General features: G+C 39.6%; 1 protein-coding gene across 1 annotated transcript; it reads left to right on the top strand.

Moving 5' to 3' along the window:
• The first annotated feature begins 3,290 nt into the window (after positions 1 to 3,290).
• On the top strand, positions 3,291 to 6,439 carry LOC148027344 (uncharacterized). The gene is made up of 3 exons (XM_087691912.1): positions 3,291 to 3,557; positions 5,294 to 5,444; positions 5,527 to 6,439. The coding sequence occupies exons 1-3, from the start codon at positions 3,441 to 3,443 to the stop codon at positions 6,111 to 6,113; spliced, it is 855 nt and encodes a 284-aa protein (XP_087548038.1). The 5' UTR covers positions 3,291 to 3,440; the 3' UTR covers positions 6,114 to 6,439.
• The last annotated feature ends 17,093 nt before the right edge of the window (positions 6,440 to 23,532 follow it).

Genomic DNA, 23,532 nt, shown 5'->3' with positions numbered 1-23,532 from the left:
ATTATGATTAATATGAAGGTGTACTTCCAATGCCTTCTCTTGGATCATGCTCTTGTGATCCTAAGCTTAAAGTCAATAGAAGTGCTTAAAATTGAAGGCACTCACAAGTTTTTGGTGGTCAATGCAAGGCACTATGCAAATATACCCAATATGACAATAGAGTTCCAATGACCTCTCTCAAATTATGCTTTCGTAATCCTAAGCTTGATGTCGATCGAAATCCTTAGGAGTGAAACAACTCTAAAGTTTTTTGGTGGCCAATGCATGGCAGTTTCATTGAACTACCTTTGGTTATATGGTAAAAGGAGATGCGGTAGAACTTTGTATATATGGTAAAAGGATATGTGATAGAACTCTTTGAAGATTTAAGCAATAATATGGAAGACATGTGGAGAAACTTTAGTTATGCAATGCTTCATTTAAAGTGCATGTTTCCACTTGGTTATACCCCTTAGATCCATGTATATATGTATGAGAGAGAGAGAGAGAGAGAGAGAGAGAGAGAGAGAGAGAGAGAGAGAGAGAGAGAGAGAGAGAGAGAGAGAGAGAGAGAGAGAGAGAGAGAGAGAGAGAGAGAGAGAGAGAGAGAGAGAGAGAGAGAGAGAGAGAGAGAGAGAGAGAGAGAGAGAGAGAGGATCTAGCCATTCATATAGGTTGGATGCATCTCGAATCATCCTAGAGGTTCCCTACCCAACAAGACACATCATACCATTACCCTATATGGATGCCACCAGGATGTGCACTCAATTGGCACTAACATATTGCATCGACCCTCATTACTTGGAACTATATGATCCAATCATGCTATAGATAGAACCTTGAGATTTATGAAATCAAAGGCATGGGCTACCACGATGGGTCCAAATGACTTGAGAGTAAATGTTGTTATCTACGTGAGCCCTTACATGCAAAGGTGAAGGCTTTACTCTCTAAGAAAGAGCAAGCAATTTTGTCTAGAGGAAAGAGAGTCACAATGTTTGATGACCCTCCTAAAGACCTTGAAACATTCCAATTCACTTTTTGAGACATCAAGACATGGTAATGAGGCTAAGAGTTCATTATCAAAGGTCTTAGTGACTTCCATGGCACCTATCATAGTCCAAAGTTGCGAGAAGAGGTCAACAATCTCTCCTTCAATATTTTCCTATAATCTAACCCTTTAGCAAATTACTGATTGAGCCTAGAGGCTACATGAGGATCAATAGTAGTAGCATGCATGGTGACCAATGATGAGGAACTTGCGCACATGGTTGATTGTTGTGTGGTCAATAATGTCGATAGCCATGTGGCTTCAAATGCATTGTCCACCTAACTCTTAAAGACCATGCACAAACATCATTAGCTATCTAAAGAGCACCAAAATGAAGTTTTGCCGAAACACTTGTTGTTTCTACACTAGTAGATAGCTTATATTGCCACCACAACCTTGATAACATTCAAGATTTGCATTGAGCATATCTCCTTCTTTGAGGTTTATGTAAGTCAGGAAAGGTCCAGATCTTTATGAATTATCTAACATACATGTTGAAACAATGAATCACCTACTTTGGGATTACCAAGATATATGTGGTCTTAAATGAGCCCAACAAATGTATGGAGGTAGTTGATATTTACGATGGCATCTCAATTTTGGTTTAGGTATTCAATTGTTAAAAATATAATATTTCTCTCTTTCCATAGTTGTGTTGCTTGCCTTTTTTCCAAGAAAGGAAAAGATAATAAATTTAGGCTTGAGCATCACTCTCCATTAGCCATGTATGATTGAGGTTAGGTTTGGAAGATCATTCAATTATAATATAGTGTGGATAATCATCCATGTAGTTTTAATGCTAGGTTTGGTCTTGAATGAGCTCAAGAAATGGGTGAATGTAGGTGGTTTTTGTGGCAATCGATTTTGGTTTAGTTGTTCAATTGCTAACAATACCATATTTTCTCTCTATCAATAGCAGTGCTGCTCTTTTGTTTTTCAAGAAAGAGAAAATATAATGAATTTAGGCTTTGGCATCACTCTCCATTAGCCAGTAACCATGCAAGATTGGGGCCAGGTTTCGGAAGATCCTTCAATTACAATGTAGTATGGATAATCATCCATGTAAATCCGGGGCTGGGTTTGAAAGATCCTTTGAATCATTATGGTTTATGTAAGAGACATGTTGAAACAATGAAGCATTTGCCATGGGATTGCCAAGAGGTGTGTGCTCTTGAATGAGCTCAAGAAATGGGTGGAGCTAGCTAGTTTTTGTGGTCACATCTCGATTTTGTTTTAGTTATTCAATTGCTAAAAATAGCATACTCTCTCTCTCTATCAATAGTTGTGTTGCTCTTTTTCTTTCTAAGAAAGAAAAAATTTAGGCTTGAGCATCACTCTCCATTAGCCATGAGGTTCGGGGGTAGTTGGAAGGCCCTTCAATTATAATCTAGTACGAACTAGTATGGGTTGAGCATCACTCTCCATTGCCCATGTAGGTTCAGGATTAGGTTTAGAAAATCCTTCAATTGTAATATAGTAGGGATAACTGTCCATTACAGGTACGTAGGGTTAGGGTCAAGGTTGGAAGATCCATTGACTAGGGTTTAGCATGGATGACTCTCCATTAGCCATGTAGGTTCGGTGCGAGGTTTGGGAGATCCTTCAATTATAATACAAAATAGAAATAATATAATATAGATAGATAATATAGATATAGACACTAGGATTTTTCATTGGACAAGGAATACAGTTCATTACAAGAGGGAGATTCAGCATATCGTAAGAGTTTATTTAACCGCTTTTCAAATAGTGAGAGTAGAATTGAAAGGAAAAGCGAGCTTTGGAAGTTGGAACTTAGAGAGTGTCTATCTGCGTGAAATACCTATTAAATATAAGTGTGCAGTGGACTGAAGGAAGTTGACCGTTGTGAGAGAGAGAGAGAGAGAGAGAGAGAGAGCACCAGAACCGAGATAGCAAACAAAAGCACAGGAGAGACATTTCTGAGCTTTTTGCAAAAGGATGATGAATGATGGGAAGAAGAGGAGGTTGCACTTTGGATTGAACCTACCCAACTTATATGATACATATATATATTATAAGGTAAAGGCCTATGGGTGAATTTGGGCTCGGTTCTGTTGGAAAACAAAAACAGAGCAGTTCTGCCGGATCCCAATACTTTTTCAATTTTATCACAATTCCCTGTTCCTCTCTCTCTCTCTCTCTCTCTCTCTGAGAGGCCATCACATCAACGTTTCCCGCCCCTGCCCTTCTTAGTCCTCCCCTATCTCCCCTGTTCCTCCTCCTTTTTTCCACCCACTTCTTCTTCTTCTTCCTCTTCTTCTTCTTCTTTCTGGCCCTCTCCCCCTTTACTCTTTTGCCCCTCCCAATTTTCCCCAATTCTCGTCTCTCAGGTCCGCTCCCCCCTCCCCTGCCCCCTTCCACACCCTTTTCACCGAAGCCGAATTCTTCCATGGCCTCTCCGGAGCCAATTGCGACCCCTGAGCAGGAGCCCGTGCCTGTGACCAGCACCCCGGACAAGCCCCCCGCCAACACGGACTTCCCTGCGCCACCCGGATGGCAGAAAAAGGTGCGAAAGTCTCGGTTTCCTCTTGAAATTCTCCTTCTTGCGCCTCTGTTTTTCCTGTTTCTTCTCACAATTCTTCTTCTTGTGCCTCCGTTTTGCTTCTTTCTCTCAGTTCTAGAGCCTTCCTATGTCACAATTTTGCATTTTTCTTCCTTCCTAGCACGTGTTTCCCCTCGTATTGCATTTTTCGTCCTTCCTAGCATGTTCTGCCCCTCGAATTGGCTCAATTCAGTGCTCTGAGAAAGCTTGAATTCAGTTTCTGGCGCGTTGATCTGTTAGTGCTCTCCCTGGAAGGAGTTGCTTGCTTGTTAATTGGGCTATTTTCCCGCCCAAATTTCGTGCAATCTGATCGAAGGGTTGGTTGTTGGATGCTCTACAGACATACTTTCTTTCTTCTTGCCCCTGACGGTAGAGGCAACAGCTTATCTTGCCTTTAAAGCTGCCCAGTTCTCAGCCCAAGTGTCAAATTGAGTGTGATTCAGAGTTTCTGCTCCAAAACATTGCCTTTTAAGCTGCCCTGTTCGCAGGGCAACTGTCAAATTTGAGCATGATTACAGTTTCTGCTTCAAAATTATGTCTTTTAAGCGGCCCTATTCTCAGCGCAAGTGTCCATTTCGAGTGTGATTAGAGCTTTTGCGTCAAAATTTTGCCTTCTAAGCTGCCCCGTTCTCCGCGCAAGTGTCCAATTTGAGTGTAATCGGAGTTCCTGCTTCAAAATTCTGCTTTTATGCTCCAGTTGGTGAACTGAAAGCTTCTGGGTGTTCTCAAAGCGTACTCTGTTTAGGGTATTTTCTCTGACGGTAGAACTCACAAAGGGCGTTGGTACTTTAAGGCCGTCTTCTGGAAAGGAACGTTCTCCGTTACTTTAAAGGTTTCAATGTCTTTGCTATGAATAGGTAGGGCATCCTTTTAGTATGTTCAATGTCTTTGCTATGAATAGGTAGGACATCTTTTTGGTAGTATGTTCTTGTGACTATGTCGAAAGGAAGGAAGCAGAGGTGCTTGTTCCTGGGATAGAAGGGTATGTGAGCTTCAAGGCTTTTGTAAATTAATCGGCATAATGTTACTTTTATCGAGCTTTTGTATTCCAGTTGCAAGAGTTGTCCTCTGGTGCATACAACATTATCCCATCAAATTAGTGTTCACGTTTCAATTTCTCTATGGTTGTTTTATTTTATGGTTACCAAAATATCCCTCTTCAAAGAATTTAGTTCTGTCAGTAATAGGAGGTCAGACAGCTCATGGCATGGCCTTGCCCTGCTGCAACGCTGCTCTGACCGGGAAAGTTTTATCCAAGAAGCTCGTACTAAATGCTTTTTTTCCCGGCTTGTGGCACTAGGAGCACAAGGGAGTAGAGAGAACATGCAGTGTAAGAAATATTTCACAAAGTTCTCAATGTGTCTTGAGACATATAGTAGGCTTCCACATCTCTACACCCCAAAATTACATGCGCCACATCTCTACAGTTCAAAGAAAGCGGTAGTACTGAGACTGATCACCTTTGATTCTCCACTGCTGTTAAAAACATAAGTTGGAAGACCTTGTGAACGCATGAAATAAAGGATTTCTGAGGTCTTTACTTGCCTTGGTGAAATGAACATCTGGACATTTTTGTGAAATATAGGGGCTGTTTGGCTGAAGTTTTGGCGGCCTCGTTTTATGTCTGCTGCTTTTTCTCTGTTGATGTGTGTGTGTTTTGGGGGTGGGGGTTGGCTGAATGTTTTATCCTCTTACATCAGATTGCGTCTACAAAGAAGGGGACGCCCAGCAGAAGAGACGTTTACTTCGTTGCACCAGATGGAGAGGAATTAAAGTCGAAGCGTGCACTGGAGCAATATCTAAAAAAGCATCCTGGTGGTCCAGCTGCATCTGAGTTTGATTGGGGTTTAGGTATGTATCCACAAGTTTTGGGTTGTAAAAGTTGCCTTGTTGTGGGTTTTCGAGATTTTTGAAAAGGCAGATCGCTTCTCAGGTGAGACTCCAACGAGAAGGTCTTCAAGGCTTAGCTCGAAGACAAGGCCTTCTCCTGATACTCCAGAAACTGGGTCAGGTGGAAAGCGGCCTAGACGGAAGGCCAAAGAGGAAGAGGATACAAAAGATGAAGAGATGGTCGAACCTGAACCGGCAGCTGACATCCCCTCGACTGAAGTGAAGAAGGACGAGGTGAAGGAAGGTGTTGATAAGACCGAAGAGGTGAAGACTGTTGAAGATGTTTCTGCACCCACTATAGATGGGAAGGAGAACGGTGACGGTGAGAAGGCAAATCCTGCGGAAAAGCCATTATCTGAACCAACTGCTGAGGTGTCTGAAGCAAACGCATCTGCCAATGAAGAGAAGAAAGAAGATCCCTTGTTAATCCCAACCGAAGAAAAGGAAGCTGGAGAGAAGTGTCAAGAAAGTCAGGTGGAGCAAATAGACGCGGGTAAAGAGAAGGAATCAGACAAAGGCAATGTTTCCCAACAGCAACAGCCAAAAGAAGAGTGTGATAAGATCTCTAGTGGGTTTCAACAATGCCCGGAAGCTCAAAATGCGTCAAGGCCTGTTGGTGTAAGCACTTGATCAAATTCTAGATTAGCTTGGATTCTCTCTGGGGCTTGGGAAGTTTTGTTTCTAGGCGTAGAGGGAGACTGATCTTTGGGGGAAGTTACAGAATGGCTCTTGATATTGCAAGTCTGCTATGGCTTTTGAAGCGACCCCAAAAGAACTCATATAAGCTCTCGTGGAAATTTCTGTTACTTTTCATGTTATAGGGTTACCATTAGCTAAAAGGAAGCGCCTCATAAGTGCTAATTGATCTGCATTTCAGGTATTTTCATTGCTGCAGATGGTGAGGAGGTTTTGTAATTTTTGACCTTCTGTGACTTTTATATGCTTTGTATTCATCACTCTAGTTTTCTTCCCCACAAAGTAGCTATGTTGGATTTGAAAGTCTGACTTTCAACCTCTTCACCAACTCTATGCGTAAGTTGGTGAGTTTCAGGTAGCGGATTTGTGCTAATTTCAGCCTACTAACATTATTTTCTGTGGGATGACAACTTAATGCATTGTTTTTTTATGAATTATTCATTCTACTTGATGGTTAGGTTCATGGTGGTTTCCAGCAAGTAGAGCTTTCATACGTACTGAGTAGCCATCATCTGTAAGTTGTTAGTCCTAAATACCCTTCTCTTTTAGCATTTATTGTTGTTGACATAGGTGCTAGGTTTGCAGTTCATGTGTTGGTAATGACTGCATGTTTACATACAATGTGCTGTTTTTATAAATACTTGACTAGCCATTATCTGTTAGTGAGTTTTAGATAACCTTCTCTTTCAGCATTTCATGCATATAACCTCTCTTTTAGCGTTTGTTGTTGTTGAACACTGATGGGAGGTTTGCTATTCTGCTATTCATGTGTTGGTTGTGACCATGTGTTTTATATATAGTACAGTGTTTGCATACTTTTGATCCCTGTGATGCTGATGGTTGGTTCTGCTCTGTGGAACTTCTTAGTATTGTTTCTAAATATAGACTGTAGGCTAGTACGCTTGTGTTTTGATATGCTTGCTCCTTTCAACTTAACTACTGTTCTTTTATGGTTCTGCCGGTTTGCTTGAACTGATGGTTGTTGGGTGCTGTTTTTTGCCTGTGGTTGGTGCTGCACATTCTGTCCAATCTATCTGCAATAATGCAAGAAGGTGCTGTTTGGCAAAATTAATCTTGCAGTACAATGTCCAATATGAGCTGCAATGCGAGTAGATGGATGTTTGTAGTTTTAAAACCCTTTTAACACTCCTACAGTTCCATCGATAGACACTTCTAAATGCACTCGAACAAATAAAAACATACATAGGCGTAATGGGTCCCCTGTCTAGAAATAGCATCGGCCTCATGTTTTGCTGCAACGAGGACCAGCCTGATCTCGGTATGTAATAATAGCATTTGTAAGAGGCAGTTGTTTACAGAAGCTCTTCTTTTGGCTTACAAACAAATAGCAAAATTTCTATGCAGCCAGTTATTATGCACTGAAATTATACATGTTAATAGATTGCACCGGGTTCTAGGAATCTATGTCCGGCCAATGATGAAGTGAGTGAGGATCTAGGATCTGAGGAAGAAGTTCATGCATGTGCGCACGAATCCAGTGAGGCCAGCAGACCTGCACCTAGCCAAGGAAAAATAACTTAGCAGGCAATGCTATATAGTGCAGTAGAAATAAATGCTTATAAACAGCAACGAAGAGAAGGCATGCTACCTACAATTGTGTGACTACGACACGCATTTTACTGCATGTACATGCTTTTACATGCTTTTTTGGGGTTGGAGGGAGGTTTATTCTTGAGATTCTACTGCATGTGCGCACGAATCCAGTGAGGCCAGCAGACCTGCACCTAGCCAAGGAAAAATAACTTAGCAGGCAATGCTATATAGTGCAGTAGAAATAAATGCTTATAAACAGCAACGAAGAGAAGGCATGCTACCTACAATTGTGTGACTACGACACGCATTTTACTGCATGTACATGCTTTTTTGGGGTTGGAGGGAGGTTTATTCTTGAGATTCTATGCATATGCAAAACAGGCAGCAATAAGGTCTCGTTTGATTGAAGCTACAAGAGAGGTGCATGCCTACCTTTAGTAGATGTGCGAGAAGCTGTCTTGGCACATGCAGTATGATGGGTATAGAGCTTGTGTTCTTTTGGGGCTAGTGAAGCTGGTGGCATTGCTATATATCCTGTTTTAGCGTTTGGAATCCCGTATGATACCATGCTTGTAGCAGAGCTGATCACGACGAATCGAATGGCTTGGAAGCATATTGCACCACTAGCAACATGTAGTACAGTAGCAATGGCTTCGCTCCGCTCAATGCAGCCAGTATACACAAGTAAAATTTGAGCCGTAGTTGATGAGCCATTGTAATGTTGAGGATGTGCTTGGAGTTATAAGTCATGAAGGTGCCCTTGTGGATGAATCCTTGGTATGAGGTGTGCCTTGACTTCACCTCATGATGGAGTAGCCTATGTGGAGGGGTTGATTCAAAGTGTAGGTGAACTTTGCCATGAGAGGCTTACATGGAGGTGAACTTTGTTAGGTGAGGTGGATTTTGTTTCCAACTTGCATTGTTGAGCATGTGGAGGGGGGGGTGTTGGTTGGTGCCTTGGCTATGGCTTGTGGTAGATGAGGTAGTCACCATTTGCTATTGACAAGGTTGCAGTATGATGCCTTGGTTTGGGGGGTGTTGGTTGGTGCCTTGGCTATGGCTTATGGTAGATGAAGTAGTCACCGTTTGCTATTGACAAGGTTGCATTATGATGCTTGGGTCTTTGAGTGCACACTCTCTTTGTGACAATGGTAGATGAAGTAGTCACCGTTTGCTATTGACAAGGTTGCATTATGATGCCTTGGTCTCTGAGTGCACACTCTCTTTGTGACAATGGGTTTCTCCTTATGCCAACCCCACCTTCAAGTGGGTTGTAATTGAAACTTTGATGCATGTTTTTGTTTTATATGCCTTGAGGCATTCAAAAGGATTTGAACACACCCTCAAGTGGGTTGTAATTGAAACTTTGATGCATGTTTCTGTTTTATATGCCTTGAGGCATTCAAAAGGAAGTGAACACAACTTTGTGTGTGTGTGTGTGTGTGTGTGTGTGCGCGCGTGTCAAATGATTTGTGTAGCTCATCAAGCTATGGGCAATGCACAATCCACCTAGTATTCTTCAAGGGGTTGAGAGGTTTCATGACTAGATGAGAAGTGGCTCCTAGCTTGGCACAATGTTGACAATGGCATCACCTTCTCAAATGGGCTCTAATGATGCACTAGACACTACTTGCAATTTGAGGGACTCTCACAATTTGCAACTACCAATGTAAGTATATGGTCTCCACAAAAGCCTAAGTGGTTCAAGTATATGTGTAGATACTTCTTTGTAGACAATCATTGCAAGCTATAAAATAGTAGATAATGTTATGCTTTGATTAGGAAATGAATAATTGTTCCATCTTGCTAATTGCTTGAAAATGTTGTGCTTTGTGTGTGTGGTATTAATGTCATTTAAGATGCCTCGATTAAGTTTAGGATGAAGCAATCGAGACCCAGATTTTAGTTTCACTTCAAGGTGCCATTGGCACAAAGAGAAATCCACATTAGGGTGCCACTGGCACAGAAAGAAAAACTAAGTACTTAAAGCTTATAAAAGTTACTACATACATCATGACTCCAATTTGGTGCTTAGGCTTTTTGAATTGTTCATAGTCGCTTTCATCTCGATGACTTCACCTAGTGTTTTGTGAGTCATGTTAGTGCGAGCTCATATGTGATCCACATTTTGGTTCCCTTGAAACATTTTGAACTTTTGAATAGTTCAACTTTTATCCTGTGTGTCTTCAAACACCAAAGTTGCTCGATTATTTTTCTCACTTGGTGGTTTTCCATTGTAGGATGCAATCAAATCTTTTCTTTTGCAATAGTCGGCTTAGTTAGGTCTCTAACATGCCTAGTGGTCTTCATCATGTATTTCCTCTCAGTCTCTTCATGCCACTTAGTTAGGTCTCTAACATGCTTAGTGGTCTCCATCATGCCACTTAGTTAGGTCTCTAACATGCTTAGTGGTCTTCATCATGTATTTCCTCTCAGTCTCTTCATGCCACTTTTGCTGCATTAGCTAGTGAAAAGATAGTGCTTCTCATGCCTTCTTTATTTGCCACCTTGGTGTCGTTCTCCTTGTGTACTACCCCCTCTTGAACTTTGGATGTAATTGTCTCAACTTTATCTTCAATGTTACTTACTTATGAGTGGTAGCCACCTCCTTTTTGAGCTTGTTTTCGCAGCTCGGACAAGCGTGTAAACACTTTGGGAGGCGAGTCTTTCAAAATCATGTTGGTCACTTCTAAGTTACAAACTTGCTTGGATGAGTAATAAGTATTATTCCCATGAGTTTGCTTACGTGAGTGTTATTCCCATTAGTTTGACTTATAGATTGTTTTGGGAAGATCGTCGAGAAAGTCTTTGGGTACATCTCGCTATCACATACAGCGAGAGGGCAGCCTTTATCGTCATCCCGAGGTGTTTACCCATGCAGTGTACTGTGTACAGTGTGAGGGAAGGTAGAAGAAGAATGGCCTATCCTCATAAGGGACTGCAGGGCCCAGGCTGAGTTCAAGAGACACGAGGGACTGCACGCACACACAGAGAGAGAGAGAGAGAGAGAGAGAGAGAGAAGTGCGCCGACTGCTGCTGTGAAAAATTTACCATACCCAATTAACAATCCTTGCAAGATATGCGTATTACTTGGTACACCTTCCCCCTTACGTTGGTAAACTCCTTGCTAGGCACACTACATGGGTGTGTTTGGGGTTCAAATCCCCTTGGGTTTTATCTCACACTTCCACTCGCAAGCATTCAAAAGTTTGTTTTCTATGTAGCAAGCAAAGCATTCCTATTTTAATTATTGCATTACATATAAGAACCACTTCTCAACTACTATCACACACACCCAATACTCCAAAAGTAGGTCTACAATGGTAGTAAATGGACGACTTAAGTGAGCTTACACATGCATGGACTACATGTTATCTTTCTTATAACTTCTCATGACATAATATAATTTCGAATTTGTAGTTTCATAAATGTACGAAGTAGAAGAGTCCAAAAGTGTAATATTAAGGTAGCATATAGGAATGCTTTTGTAATGTGTGCTTAGATTGTATTGAGAAGTGTGAACGCTTTTGGTAATGCATGCATAGATTGAATTAACAAGTATGTACATCACCAAAGTTTGGTAATGGGTAGATCAAATGGCTTTATTCCAAAGACTTTGTGAGCTTGCTAATTGGCACCATGGCCACATCAAACCTAGACAACTTACTAAACAAGGTTGATGCTTTAGAGAAGACAAATTGATCCCTAACATCAAGGATTCCATGAGACCATTTCATATGAGCAAAGATTGTTTCATTTTTGTAAAACCATATGGTTTAGATTACTACACCTCTTACTATAGTTGAGATGTTTTTAAAGACTTCATTAAAGATCCCTCTATTTTCTAAGAGTGCATGCTTCCATATTATGAGTGCAACTTAATTTTATCCATGCCCTTTTGGATTCACCTCCAAAGAGCTATGGCCTCCAAACACTCCTAGAAAAGGTGTTTGATAATTTGATTATGCCTACCGTAGAGTGGGAATAGGGGAGAACAATTTGCAAACTTGCAAATTTAGTCTTTGATAGGTAGCTTTCTTGCTACCATTCTCCACAAAAGGATGTTAAGTTCCTGTGAGAGGGAGTTGCCTTAAATGCCTTCTCAAGCCTTTTCTTCCATGTATCATTGCTGCCTTGGGATCTTCACTCTTCCAAGCATATTTTGCACTTAAATATCCTTGATCATTCGGCACTATGAAATCTCCTCTCTCCTTCATGGTAGCTGTTGATTTGTCCTTCCTTTCACCCTAAACTTAAAGGGGTCTCAAGGTGATGTGGGGCATGAATCCTTTTTTCTCATCAAAACATAGGACAACCACTCTTCTTCTTCATAGTTCAATCTAAACTTTATAGTCGCTTGCTCCATCAATAAGAGTGAATGTCGATCTTGACTTTGTATGTCACTCTAGTAAGCCAATCCCTTGCTATGTAATTTATGGCTTAACCTAGCATTGGTCCCCTTTCCATAATAACCTCCTTCCACCCCAAGATAGATTTCAAGTGGGGTACCTTATCCTATCTACACGTAGGATCCTCAGTCAAGGCCCCATGCCTGCTAACCCTTTCTTTTTTACAGCATTGTATGCAAAGCAAAATTGCATTCACTATGGGATGGCATGGTGGACCTATGCCTATCCATTCTATTGCATCCATAGGGCTTGTTTGTGGGGTTTGTTCCTTTTGTTAGTGTTTGCTGCTACATTTGAGATTGCATAATGAATCCGCATTACATCTCTCCCCTTATTAATGGGGTCATTATAATTGTTAAATTTTTAGAGACCTAATAAGGCAAAAAATAATAGTCTTCCATTTCAGTTCCCCTTCCACTATTTGAATAAAGAAAACATCTCCCTGCTATATGCACTTGCTATTTTGTGCTCTCCTCCTTTATCCAAGAGAATACCCTCCTCCATTCCCCTCCATTCTTTGAAGCTTCACATTTTTGGAAGTTGCCATTTTTTTTAAAGCTTACCAATTTTTGAAGCCGAAATTTTTTATAGCACCATGATACCCATCATATCAAACATCCCATATCCATCATTGAAAATCAAAAAATTAATATTCAAATTCACCCATTTCGTCCCTTTGATGCCTCAAATCTTCAATTAGAGACACATACCAATCTGCCATCAAAATTTGGCATCCCAAGCATTGCATACATTCCATGGGATTGGTTCATGATTTCATATGTAGTGAATCTCAAAGAAAGGATGCATCAACTAGCTTTTGCAAGCAATGGACATGAAAGAATGCACTATGCAAATTATTACGTCCGATGGCGAATAGTCACATGCATCTCATTGGGTAAATCCATACTTCTAAAGCCCAATGTGACATACTCTAATTAAGTGACTTTTTCCAATGTGGAGTACTTTCTGTAATGCCATTGAATACTCTATTTAATTCTATAGATTTTGGTGCAACTTTGGCCCTATTGAAGCTCGAGATAATTGACCACCCCATCAAGAAAAGTCCAAAAGAAGGTCAACAAATGAAGGGTTGAGTCCCAAACCTATGTTGTGGCTTATCAATGTCATTTTGTGGATGCACAACTGTATCTTTGGTCCATAATTTGCAGTTTGAATTATATATAATATGAGCATATTGATGCAAAAAGAAATGTGTATCATGGTGCACTATATATTGGGTAATCCAATGTAAGGATGGCCTTTGCACTGTGGTTGTTAATGATGATGTGATTGTGGATTTGTGATATGCTTCAGAAAGGGTTCACCCCCACAACATGTTTTGCAACATCACATCAAAGATGGTAACTTGAAGATCACAAGAGATACTTTTCTTACATTACGTGATATTTTAAATATACCAAGCAAGTCGGAAAGCATCACCTTGCAAATGGACCAAGATGATGCATGCGTGATGCACAATTGGGTCCTTCTAATAAGAGCTACACTCATCCATGGACATGTATGAGTTCTCTAGCAAAGATGTATTGTGTTAGTTATTCGATTGCTAAATGTTCCTTGTGATGCTTTGCAAGCTAAATTACTAAGTAATTGCGCTTCAATAATTTTGATAGGTCATAGATTCTCATGTCATATGGATTGAGTGCATGTTGAGGACCCACTTCCCATGTCTCCCTATGGGATTGGTGTAGGTAACAAATAACTACATGCCATCATTGGATGTTGAGGACTCACTTCCCATTTCTCCATGTGGGATTGGTGTAGGTACCAATAACTACATGCCATCATTGTAAATTGTTGCAAATTAGCATTCATAGACAGAAAGTGTTTTGTTTATTAGGCTCATCAATAACATTAAATGAGGATAAGATTACGCAAATACACCAAATTATTGACAAGACACTGTTCCACTATGGTAGGTGTTGGTGATTGTGATCAATCGTAGCTTTGACCTACTGTGGATGTTATGGTCGTTTGGCAAATGGGGGGAAGGGCAAGAAGCGGGTTTTTTTTGGCAACCCCTCTATTCTTATTCCACGTAGTCCACTTATTCTAGCCTTAGATGTACCCACCTCCACTTCCACCACCACCATTGCCGTCACTAGCTCTATTACTACCGTCGTCAGCATTACTTTCACCATCACCTTCACTCACACAACACACACACACACACACACACACACACTCTCTCTCTCTCTCTCTACATATAAGTAGCTCATTATCTATGTCTCTCTATCTCTTTCTCTCCTGTCACACAACACAAATTCTCTCTCTCTCTCTCTCTCTCTCTCTCTCTCTCTCTCTCTCTCTCTCTCTCTCTCTCTCTCTCTCTCTCTCTCTCTCTCGTTTGCAATACAAAAGTATTTGTGTGACTACTCTAGGTTTGACAGAACTTATTTTACATTGGATCATAACATGTGTCGCAACAAATAGTTCACTCTTTACTTGTAAATAGTTATATATATATATATATATAAAATTTAAAATACAAAATAATTTTCACAAGCAATTTAGATCTAGATTTATATTACATTGATCTTTGGCACAAGTGTACTATTGGTCCACAAACCAATAGACAATGATAGTGAAAGATTATTATAAATTTGATCATAGCTAACCAAGAAATGTATATCTATATTTTGTCAATAAAATAAAATGCATTTGCTCTAAGAATTAGTAGAGTATTTGCTTTGCTGGTCACACTATAGGCGACGTTGGAAATGTTTTTCTCTTTCCAAATATAAGATGTAAGCTCTCTTCGGTAAGCATGGATTGGTGTATAAACATGTCTATATTTGCATCCATTCCAAATACTCACTAAATATTTTTCTTTATACATGGCTCCACAGCAACCTCATTAAATATTGGTTAAAAAATAAAAACTCATTATTAAAGCTTACATATTTGTGAATTATTTGTTGTGGTGGCAAGAAGGGATATTGATAGGTGAAAATAAGTATAAATTTGATGCTCAATCAATATGCTTAGAGAGAGAGAGAGAGAGAGAGAGAGAGAGAGAGAGAGAGAGAGAGAGAGAGAGAGAGAGAGAGAGAGAGAGAGAGAGAGAGAGAGAGAGAGAGAGAGAGAGAGAGAGAGAGAGAGAGAGAGAGAGAGAGCATTATCTTAATCTCTCATTGTGCATATCTTTGCTAACTTGACATCATGTTGTTGTAATATTAATATTCATAGGCTATAAAATAGAGTTATACTTCTTTGAACTAATCATATGTTTGTGCACTTATTAGGAATTCCAATATACAAACATAAATACATGCACACACATATATATATGTGTATATATTAATGAGAGAGAGAGAGAGAGAGAGAGAGAGAGAGAGAGAGAGAGAGAGAGAGAGAGAGAGAGAGAGAGAGAGAGAGAGAGAGAGAGAGAGAGAGAGAGAGAGAGAGAGAGAGAGATTTTTAGTGATAATAGTTTTTGAATAAGAGAGAGATAAGTTCTAAATGAGATACACATGCAAGCATGCATACACATGCACATACACATGGAGAGACAAATCAAGGTAGGTTTGTCTAGTGTATATTACAAACTTAAAGACATAGCTTTAAATATTATTGCTCATACAAACTCTAATCCACATTGACTAAGTAATTCATCAATGTTTTGCATAGTCTTTAAAATAAAAATTACATTTTAGATACTTTGAATGTAAGGAATTTCAATTGGAAGGGTATTAGGACTCAATGGAGAAGAGAGGGAGGAGAGAGATAAAAATAACTTTTGGATGAGAGAGAGAGAGAGAGAGAGAGAGAGAGAGAGAGAGAGAGAGAGAGAGAGAGAGAGAGAGAGAGAGAATTATTGATAAGAGATAAGAAAGAGGTGTCTTTTTAAAAATCATTGATAAGAGAGAAAAGAAAGAAATGGAAGTAATGCTTTTAAGTGAGCGCTAATTACTTACTTGTGATTGACTTGTCTGATAATGAAAACTCCTTGAAAGGATTTGTACTCATTCTGAGGCTTTTGATTGGTTTAAATAAGGGAATGTTGCGCAAGTGAGAACTGCTTCTATGGTTTCTCCACAGAATTGTCGATAAGTGAAGGAGCCCAAGGAGTAATACTTCATACATTGGCTAAAGGTCAAGTGGTGAAAAGGCTATCTTGGCAATTAGGTTCGCTACTGTGGAAGTTTGAGACATAGGGAGTCAGTGGAGACTCTTATGCTAGTCCTATGATGGCAATATAAATCTTTGTGGCTTGAGGTCTATGGGTATTGGAAGACAAAATTCTAAACATGGGTGGTTTTTGGCTTGGTAATAATTGTTCCGGTCAAAAGCGAGTTTGCTTGATCTATCCAAGGAAACATTCTATATCAATAGTTCTAGTCCAGAGCGGTATTGGATGGTGGACTATCCAGAGTGGTTCTTGGCTTGGTATAAGGCGGTTTTGCCCAAAGCTAGTTTTGTTCACTTTGTTTGAAAAATAACTATTATTGTTTGAAATAAAGAATTGTTTTCACTTGTTCTCATGTATGTGCTCTAAAGACATGGCAAAAACATGTGCTAAAGAGCTAAATAAGAAAGCTAATTTTGAATGTCCAAATTAAACATGCTAGGATCATAATTAAAAAAACTAAAGATGTTTTGGGTGTGTACATCGAAAGTGACAGGATGACTACTCCAATGGGAGTTATTCTATGAATGGGTGGAGTGGATCAATTGAGCGACTTCTCAAGAATTAGGGTTTAGAGCTAAACGCTGACTTCTTTAGGTCCAAGTCTTAGAACATAACATTATTTTAGGGGGAAGGTGCAAGACTATGCTCTATGAGTAAAGGAATCGATGTTCTACTCTTCCTTATTTTTCACTCTAATTGAACCAAGTATGATGCTTGCTTGCTTCAAGTTTTGATTGATTACACAAGTGGCTTTCTTAACTTGATGCTAGAATGTTGTTAGCGACCGTAGTTGAGTCATTAGAAACATCAAGTTGATCCTCATTGGTCAAGTTGAATGCTCCCTTCTGAGATAGAGCCAAAATAAACCTAATCATTTAAGCCATTGTATTCTGTGGGATCTAGGTGGTGATGCTTAGGATGTGTAATTGGGCGATTGCCCAACGTTACTCCCTGGGTTTCCCAGGCGGGTATATCTCAAGAGTAGTAACCTCAAAGGGCTAGATTTAGAGAGAACAAAACTACAATACCAAACAATTGCAATAGCATACATATCCAACTGTTAAACATATATTGGTTGAAATGTAGCTCTTTGTATGTCCTAGTAACTTAAAAGGCCTAGGTTTCAAGATAACATGATTTTATAGCCAAAACAATTCCAGTAGCACACATAGCCACCTTGAATATAGCTGATAGCTAAAAAGTTTTTCAACTCAAGAGTTATTGAAAAACTATTTGTAGTGCAATGAGTTTGGATACTTTATTGTCAAATTATGCCATATTTTCAAACATGCTAACATGCACCATTTGGGATACAAATATGCAATGGCATCGATTTAAAAAATGCCACCACACTCGTAAAGCAAAACTATTCCATTGGAGAGTAGCATTAGGCTAGCAACTAAGTCTTAGTAATCTTAAAGGGATAGGTTTAGAGACAACAAAATTGTAGGACCAAACTAATTCCAGTAGTGCACATGTGATAGTTGAAAAGTAAAGATTGTCAAAAAACTATTTGAAGTACGTCAAGTTTTCAATATTCCACTACTCGAATTATGTCATATTTCCAAACATGCTAACACCACTATTTGGGATCCGAATCTGCAATAACATTGATCGAAAGCATACAATTTTTGTTGCGGAGTGGGATTATTCATTTGAAGAGTAGCAACAATTTGTTGGCTAGCAATAAAAAATCATGGCATTTGAAATAGGAAAGGGATCACAAACTTTAGCATTATAATCCATCTACAAAATGATGCAACTCTTAATAAGAAAGAAGTTTTGCACTTTGAATGATTAAGTATTTCTAAATCACTAGAATGAAAGAATAAATTTATAAACATGATAACACCATGTGTACTGAAACCCCTTAAAAGTCTTCATAAAATGCTTTAAAAATGATTAATGAACTATAATCATTAGTTGTTCAAAAGACTTGGTTTCCACATTACAACCTTGCCAAATAAAAATGACTAGTTTTCATTTTAAGAATCATCCACCTTGACTAGCAATGCTTGGGATGCACAATCCTTAGTGCATTAGGAATATTGTATGCAAATACACATAGATCAACACTTTAAAGATGCATATCTTACATTGCATGAGATTTAGGATGCTAAAGCTTTAGCAAATAAGGTCAACACCTAAAGCTTTAGCAAATAAGGTCAACAAGATGCTTGATTGCTGCAATGCCAACATCATCAACTTCACTTCCACAACATTTGAGACATTACTTTGAAATCCTACATTTGTATGATAGTGGTGTTACCACCAACCATGGCATCCTTGCGAACAGACTTATAGTTTTGAGACCACCTTCACCTCCATGTTCCTTGCCATGCTACATTTAGCAACTATCGTTGAATCTTGCATCTCCATCCAAATTGCCATAAATTTGTTGATGATTATGACTGGTAGTGTACAAACAAATAAGAATATTGGAATTGTAGATATATCAGAAGAATGATATTATTTATAGACACACACAAGCCTAACCTTAAATAGTCTAACCTTCTTCTTGAAGGGGCAAAAGAAAAACCTCATGCCTCTAAATGTGAGCCAAATGTGCATTCCAAATGAAAAAGAGCTTCAATTTTATTGCAGTGCTGCATGGCCATGAAAAAGAACACCAGACCTGCAAAAGCAACAATAGCAAATAGGATAACCTTTCACCCAAAAGGCTACCTTGATCTACCCTATTCGTTTTCTATGGCATCTATCCTGCCTATTTCGACTGTTCCCGCCTCTGCGCGCCGCCCATCTCTTTGTCATGCACTCTTAGCTTGCGCCTCCAAGCTTTGGCTTGATCTCTGCCATTGCAGTCTACGTAATCACCTGCTCTTCGTGTCTGTCACTCAGGCCCTCGCTTTCTCTCTCTCACTCTCTATATCTTCCAACTAGACCTCACCATCATCTTGTTGATTCGGACGTGCAAACTTCATTCTTAGAACCAACAAAGGTGTCCCTTGCCACTTTGCTTGAGAATTTACAAGCAAATAGGTCATGTGGGATAATTGAATACACATATAGAACCACATGGTGCTGCCAGCACGTCAAAAATCTCACCAGGTTTGTTGGCCATTCCAATGGAGAATTGACAAACACATTACTAACTCTTGACACCAAAAGACTACCTTGAATTCATGCCCCTTGGCACACAACTTTCTGACAAGGCATGCAACACATGCTATGTTTTGATAACACTACTCAAAATAGTGCTAACTTTGGTGACAATTCTAGGAAGGGCTATGGAAATATATCTGCACAATGCTGAGCAAGTTGAGGAAGATGACAGTAACAATGAGGAGGATTTCATTCTGTAGTAGCAACTCCCCTCGGTGTGGTGTGCTACCAACATAGCAACACGATGGTGATTCAAAGAGCCTCTAATGTCATGGTACGTCAAGCCTAGATTGTCCATAAATTGGTGGAACCATTACATCTCTTACACACATGCAAATGATGCAAAATTCATGGAGGTATTCCACTTTCCAATTGCCTTGTTTAAAGTTGTTTATTCATTGGTGTGGAACGACTTGCAACAAGGGCATATTTTGGTAGTGCTTCGCAAGGTTCTAGGCAAAGTGTTTTTAGTTGAGAGAAAGGTGGCTATTGCTACTCTACACCTTGCATTTGGGATGAGATGCATTGATATCTTTGAGCATTTTTTATGTGGTCAATCGATAGTCTCAAAAATAGTTTGTGAGTTCACAACTTCTTTGGGAAAAAATGGGAGCCCATTATTGCACTAGCTACTCCAAATAAAGTCCAAGCTAAACCGAAGTGAAGAAAGGGTTCAAAGCATCGCATGGATTTCCCAACTGTTGTGGGGTGATTGATGCTACAAATCTTAAGGTTGATCTATCTCCTCTTGAAAGTGTGCCAGAATGGTTCAACTGCTACAGCTACTACAAGCATTTCATCCACATCAATATTGGATGGCTAGGGTCAATGGCTAGGGTCAACACATGATAGCAGAGTTTTGTGCAACTCCACATTCTTCAAACTGTGCCATGGCCAAAGAAGGCTAATTGGTGCTCCCTTTGAGTTTTCCAATCTTTGCATCAGAGAGTACATTGTTGGTGATAGAGGCCATTGGCTTATTACACCTTTCCAAATAAAGGAGCTAATCAGTGAGAACAAGTGCAGCTACAACTACATGCAATCATCAACTAGGATTGCGATTGCACATGCCTTTGGCAAAGTAAACCAATCTTGGCTTTATGGAGCATGCCATTACGAGTCTTCCAGGAACATTATCAGAGCAAAATCTATGCTGAGAATTGATCTCTCGCCCACAGAACACAATAGAAACAATTATCCTCCTCTTCTTCATCACCCTCCATAGCAATCCTTAAGAAAAACACGAGAGAGAGAGAGAGAGAGAGAGAGAGAGAGAGAGAGAGAGAGAGAGAGAGAGAGAGAGAGAGAGAGAGAGAGAGAGAGAGAGAGAGAGAGAGAGAGAGAGAGAGAGAGAGAGAGAGAGAGAGAGAGAGAGAGAGAGAGAGAGAGAGAGAGAGAGAGAGAGATCCTTTTAGACAACAAATGCTCTTGAAGTACATGCGAGAGAGAGAGGGATATATTGAAGAAACACACCCCAATCTTCCCCCACATGCACCCCTTTGTGCAAGAGTTTATTAATGAATAATATTTTCTTTTACATTCACCTTAGCCACCATTGCTTTTGGGCCTTCAAAAGTTATGCCTCTTTTTTGGAAATTTATCATTTTGCAAAATATAATAAGGCTATTATGATATAATATGTGCTTGATATAGATCTGTTAGGGTGCTAGTTTTTGAGCATCCATGGGCATCATCATTCTCCCCAAACACAATTGCGAAGCCATCCTCGGCAAGCACAAGGAAGAAAAACCACAAAATCATTGAACATGTTTTTAGTATCGATGACGAAGCCGAGCCGTAGGAGACCACCTAGGGACCACCACACCAAGGATGCTATCCCTTGCTTTGTCATGAGCTTGCACACTCAAAAATCTCAAATGAACACCATCTTCTTCATGCCATTGAGGATGCTTCAAGAGTGTGTTGAGAAAGATCCGCATAGAAACATGCTTTATCACTAGGAACCTTTTAAAGATATATATATATATCATTAAACAAAATGATCGTTCGGAACGGAGGAACAATGGGACGATCCTAAAGGATCGAAATTAGATCAAAATCATGCCGCGCCTACTCACGGAAGAATGACGACGAGAAGGAAATCGATCACTGTGCTTGTTGCCAAAATCGTACTTAGGATAGCTGATGCAAATGCGACGATGATCAGAGATTTGTTCAACGATGATGCCAACGAAGAATGGAAGCTTTTCGTTTTCTCTCTCTTTTCTGTTTCATGAATGACTTGCTGTTGAAAACGATCCAATAGTACCCTGCCACCATCAGTGTCATAAAAAGCTTCACCATGAGCGACCGAATTCCCGGCCAGTGCACCAAAATGGAGCATGCCATTACGAGTCTTCCAGGAACATTATCAGAGCAAAATCTATGCTGAAAATTGATCTCTCGCCCACAGAACATAATAGAAACAATTATCCTCCTCTTCTTCATCACCCTCCATAACAATCCTTAAGAAAAACACGAGAGAGAGAGAGAGAGAGAGAGAGAGAGAGAGAGAGAGAGAGAGAGAGAGAGAGAGAGAGAGAGAGAGAGAGAGAGAGAGAGAGAGAGAGAGAGAGAGATCCTTTTACACAACAAATGCTCTCGAAGTACATGCGAGAGAGAGAGAGAGGGATATATTGAAGAAATACACCCCAATCTTCCCCCACATGCACCCCTTCGTGCAAGATTTTATTAATGAATAATATTTTCTTTTACATTGGCCTTAGCCATCATTGCTTTTGGGCCTTCAAAAGTTATGCCCCTTTTTTGGAAATTTATCATTTTACAAAATATAATAAGGCTATTATGATATAATATGTGCTTGATACAGATATGTTAGGGTGCTAGATTTTGAGCATCCATGGGCATCATCACTTTATTTACGTAAAACCATCCAAAACCCTAATCTTTATTATTTTCCTAAGATTGTGAATGCATATTGTATTTTGCACAACATTCTAATAGACCATGAGGAGGAGGAGGTCAATGGCCACTTGGATTTGAATGACATTGACAACCCTCATCTCTACTACATCAAGTTCGGGGGTAATGATCTAACATGGCAAATCACGTCTTCGTGTTCAAGCTTATAAAGAGCTCATAGTGGAAAGGCCGATAGGATGCATGTTCAAGACTCTCAATGTTCCAAACCATTCAATAACATTGCAACATGGAACTCCTTGCAATGCTCAAAGTCTATCACGATTGATAAGTTTGTAATATTAAGTTTCTTACACCATGTTCTTTTTTTGACCCATTTGTTTGTCATTTGATCTTGCAATTCATTGCTTTGGGATCACTATATCATATGCTTAATCAAGAAGATAAGTAATTATGTTGTTAGTACAAGATCTTAAATTGCCCTTCAACTCTTGCACCACAAGAGTGATACCCTAGATGGTTCACACACATTGCAAGAAAGTTGGTGGAAATTATCAGACTTCCAAATTACTCCTTGCAATGTGCTAACAAAAACGATTGCAATGTCACCATACAATGATTCAAATAATCGTTCATATCATGGTTTCATGGCATGGGAATGATTTGTAAATAAGACACCAGTATATGTATTATGGAGCTTGTTTTTTGTAATCATGTTTGCTTCATGTGCAATACAAAGTCCAGGGGAGTGAATGTATGTTTTATGGAGTTGTATTTGCATTGTGACATGTGGTTTGCCTATGCGAAGATAAAAGTCAACCCATATCCTTGAGAGAAGACCATGAGATGGAGTTCAATATGCAAATAATGTGCTTACAACTACATTGTTAAGCACAACATTGTTTTTCATGCTTGTTAATTATGGCCACCACGTTCTGGCACTATGAATGCAAGCATGGCTTAAGTGTCAAAGATCGATATTGTGAACCCCATTTTCAATCAATGATGTTTTTTTGTGTACAAAATGCCTTCCAAGAATATGCATGCATTTGATGGGGGTTTCCCTTGCATGGCTTGAGCATGGACATTTCTTTGCCAATTGCAATAGACTGGTTGCTTTGCCCTTCCACACTTTAGTGAACCCTAAATCTTGTACCCAATCAGGGGAATTTTTACAAGATACAAAGATCAACTCAAATCATCCTATAAAACATTCTTCCAAAGCCACACTTCTCCA

This window comes from Lygodium microphyllum, chromosome 13 (assembly GCF_053477565.2).
Source record: "Lygodium microphyllum isolate KBCC chromosome 13, Lygodium_microphyllum_v1.1.10, whole genome shotgun sequence".
NCBI classification, from domain to species: domain Eukaryota; kingdom Viridiplantae; phylum Streptophyta; class Polypodiopsida; order Schizaeales; family Lygodiaceae; genus Lygodium; species Lygodium microphyllum.
Note: the sequence above shows the minus strand (reverse complement) of the source record. Positions and strands in the feature narration are given on the sequence as shown.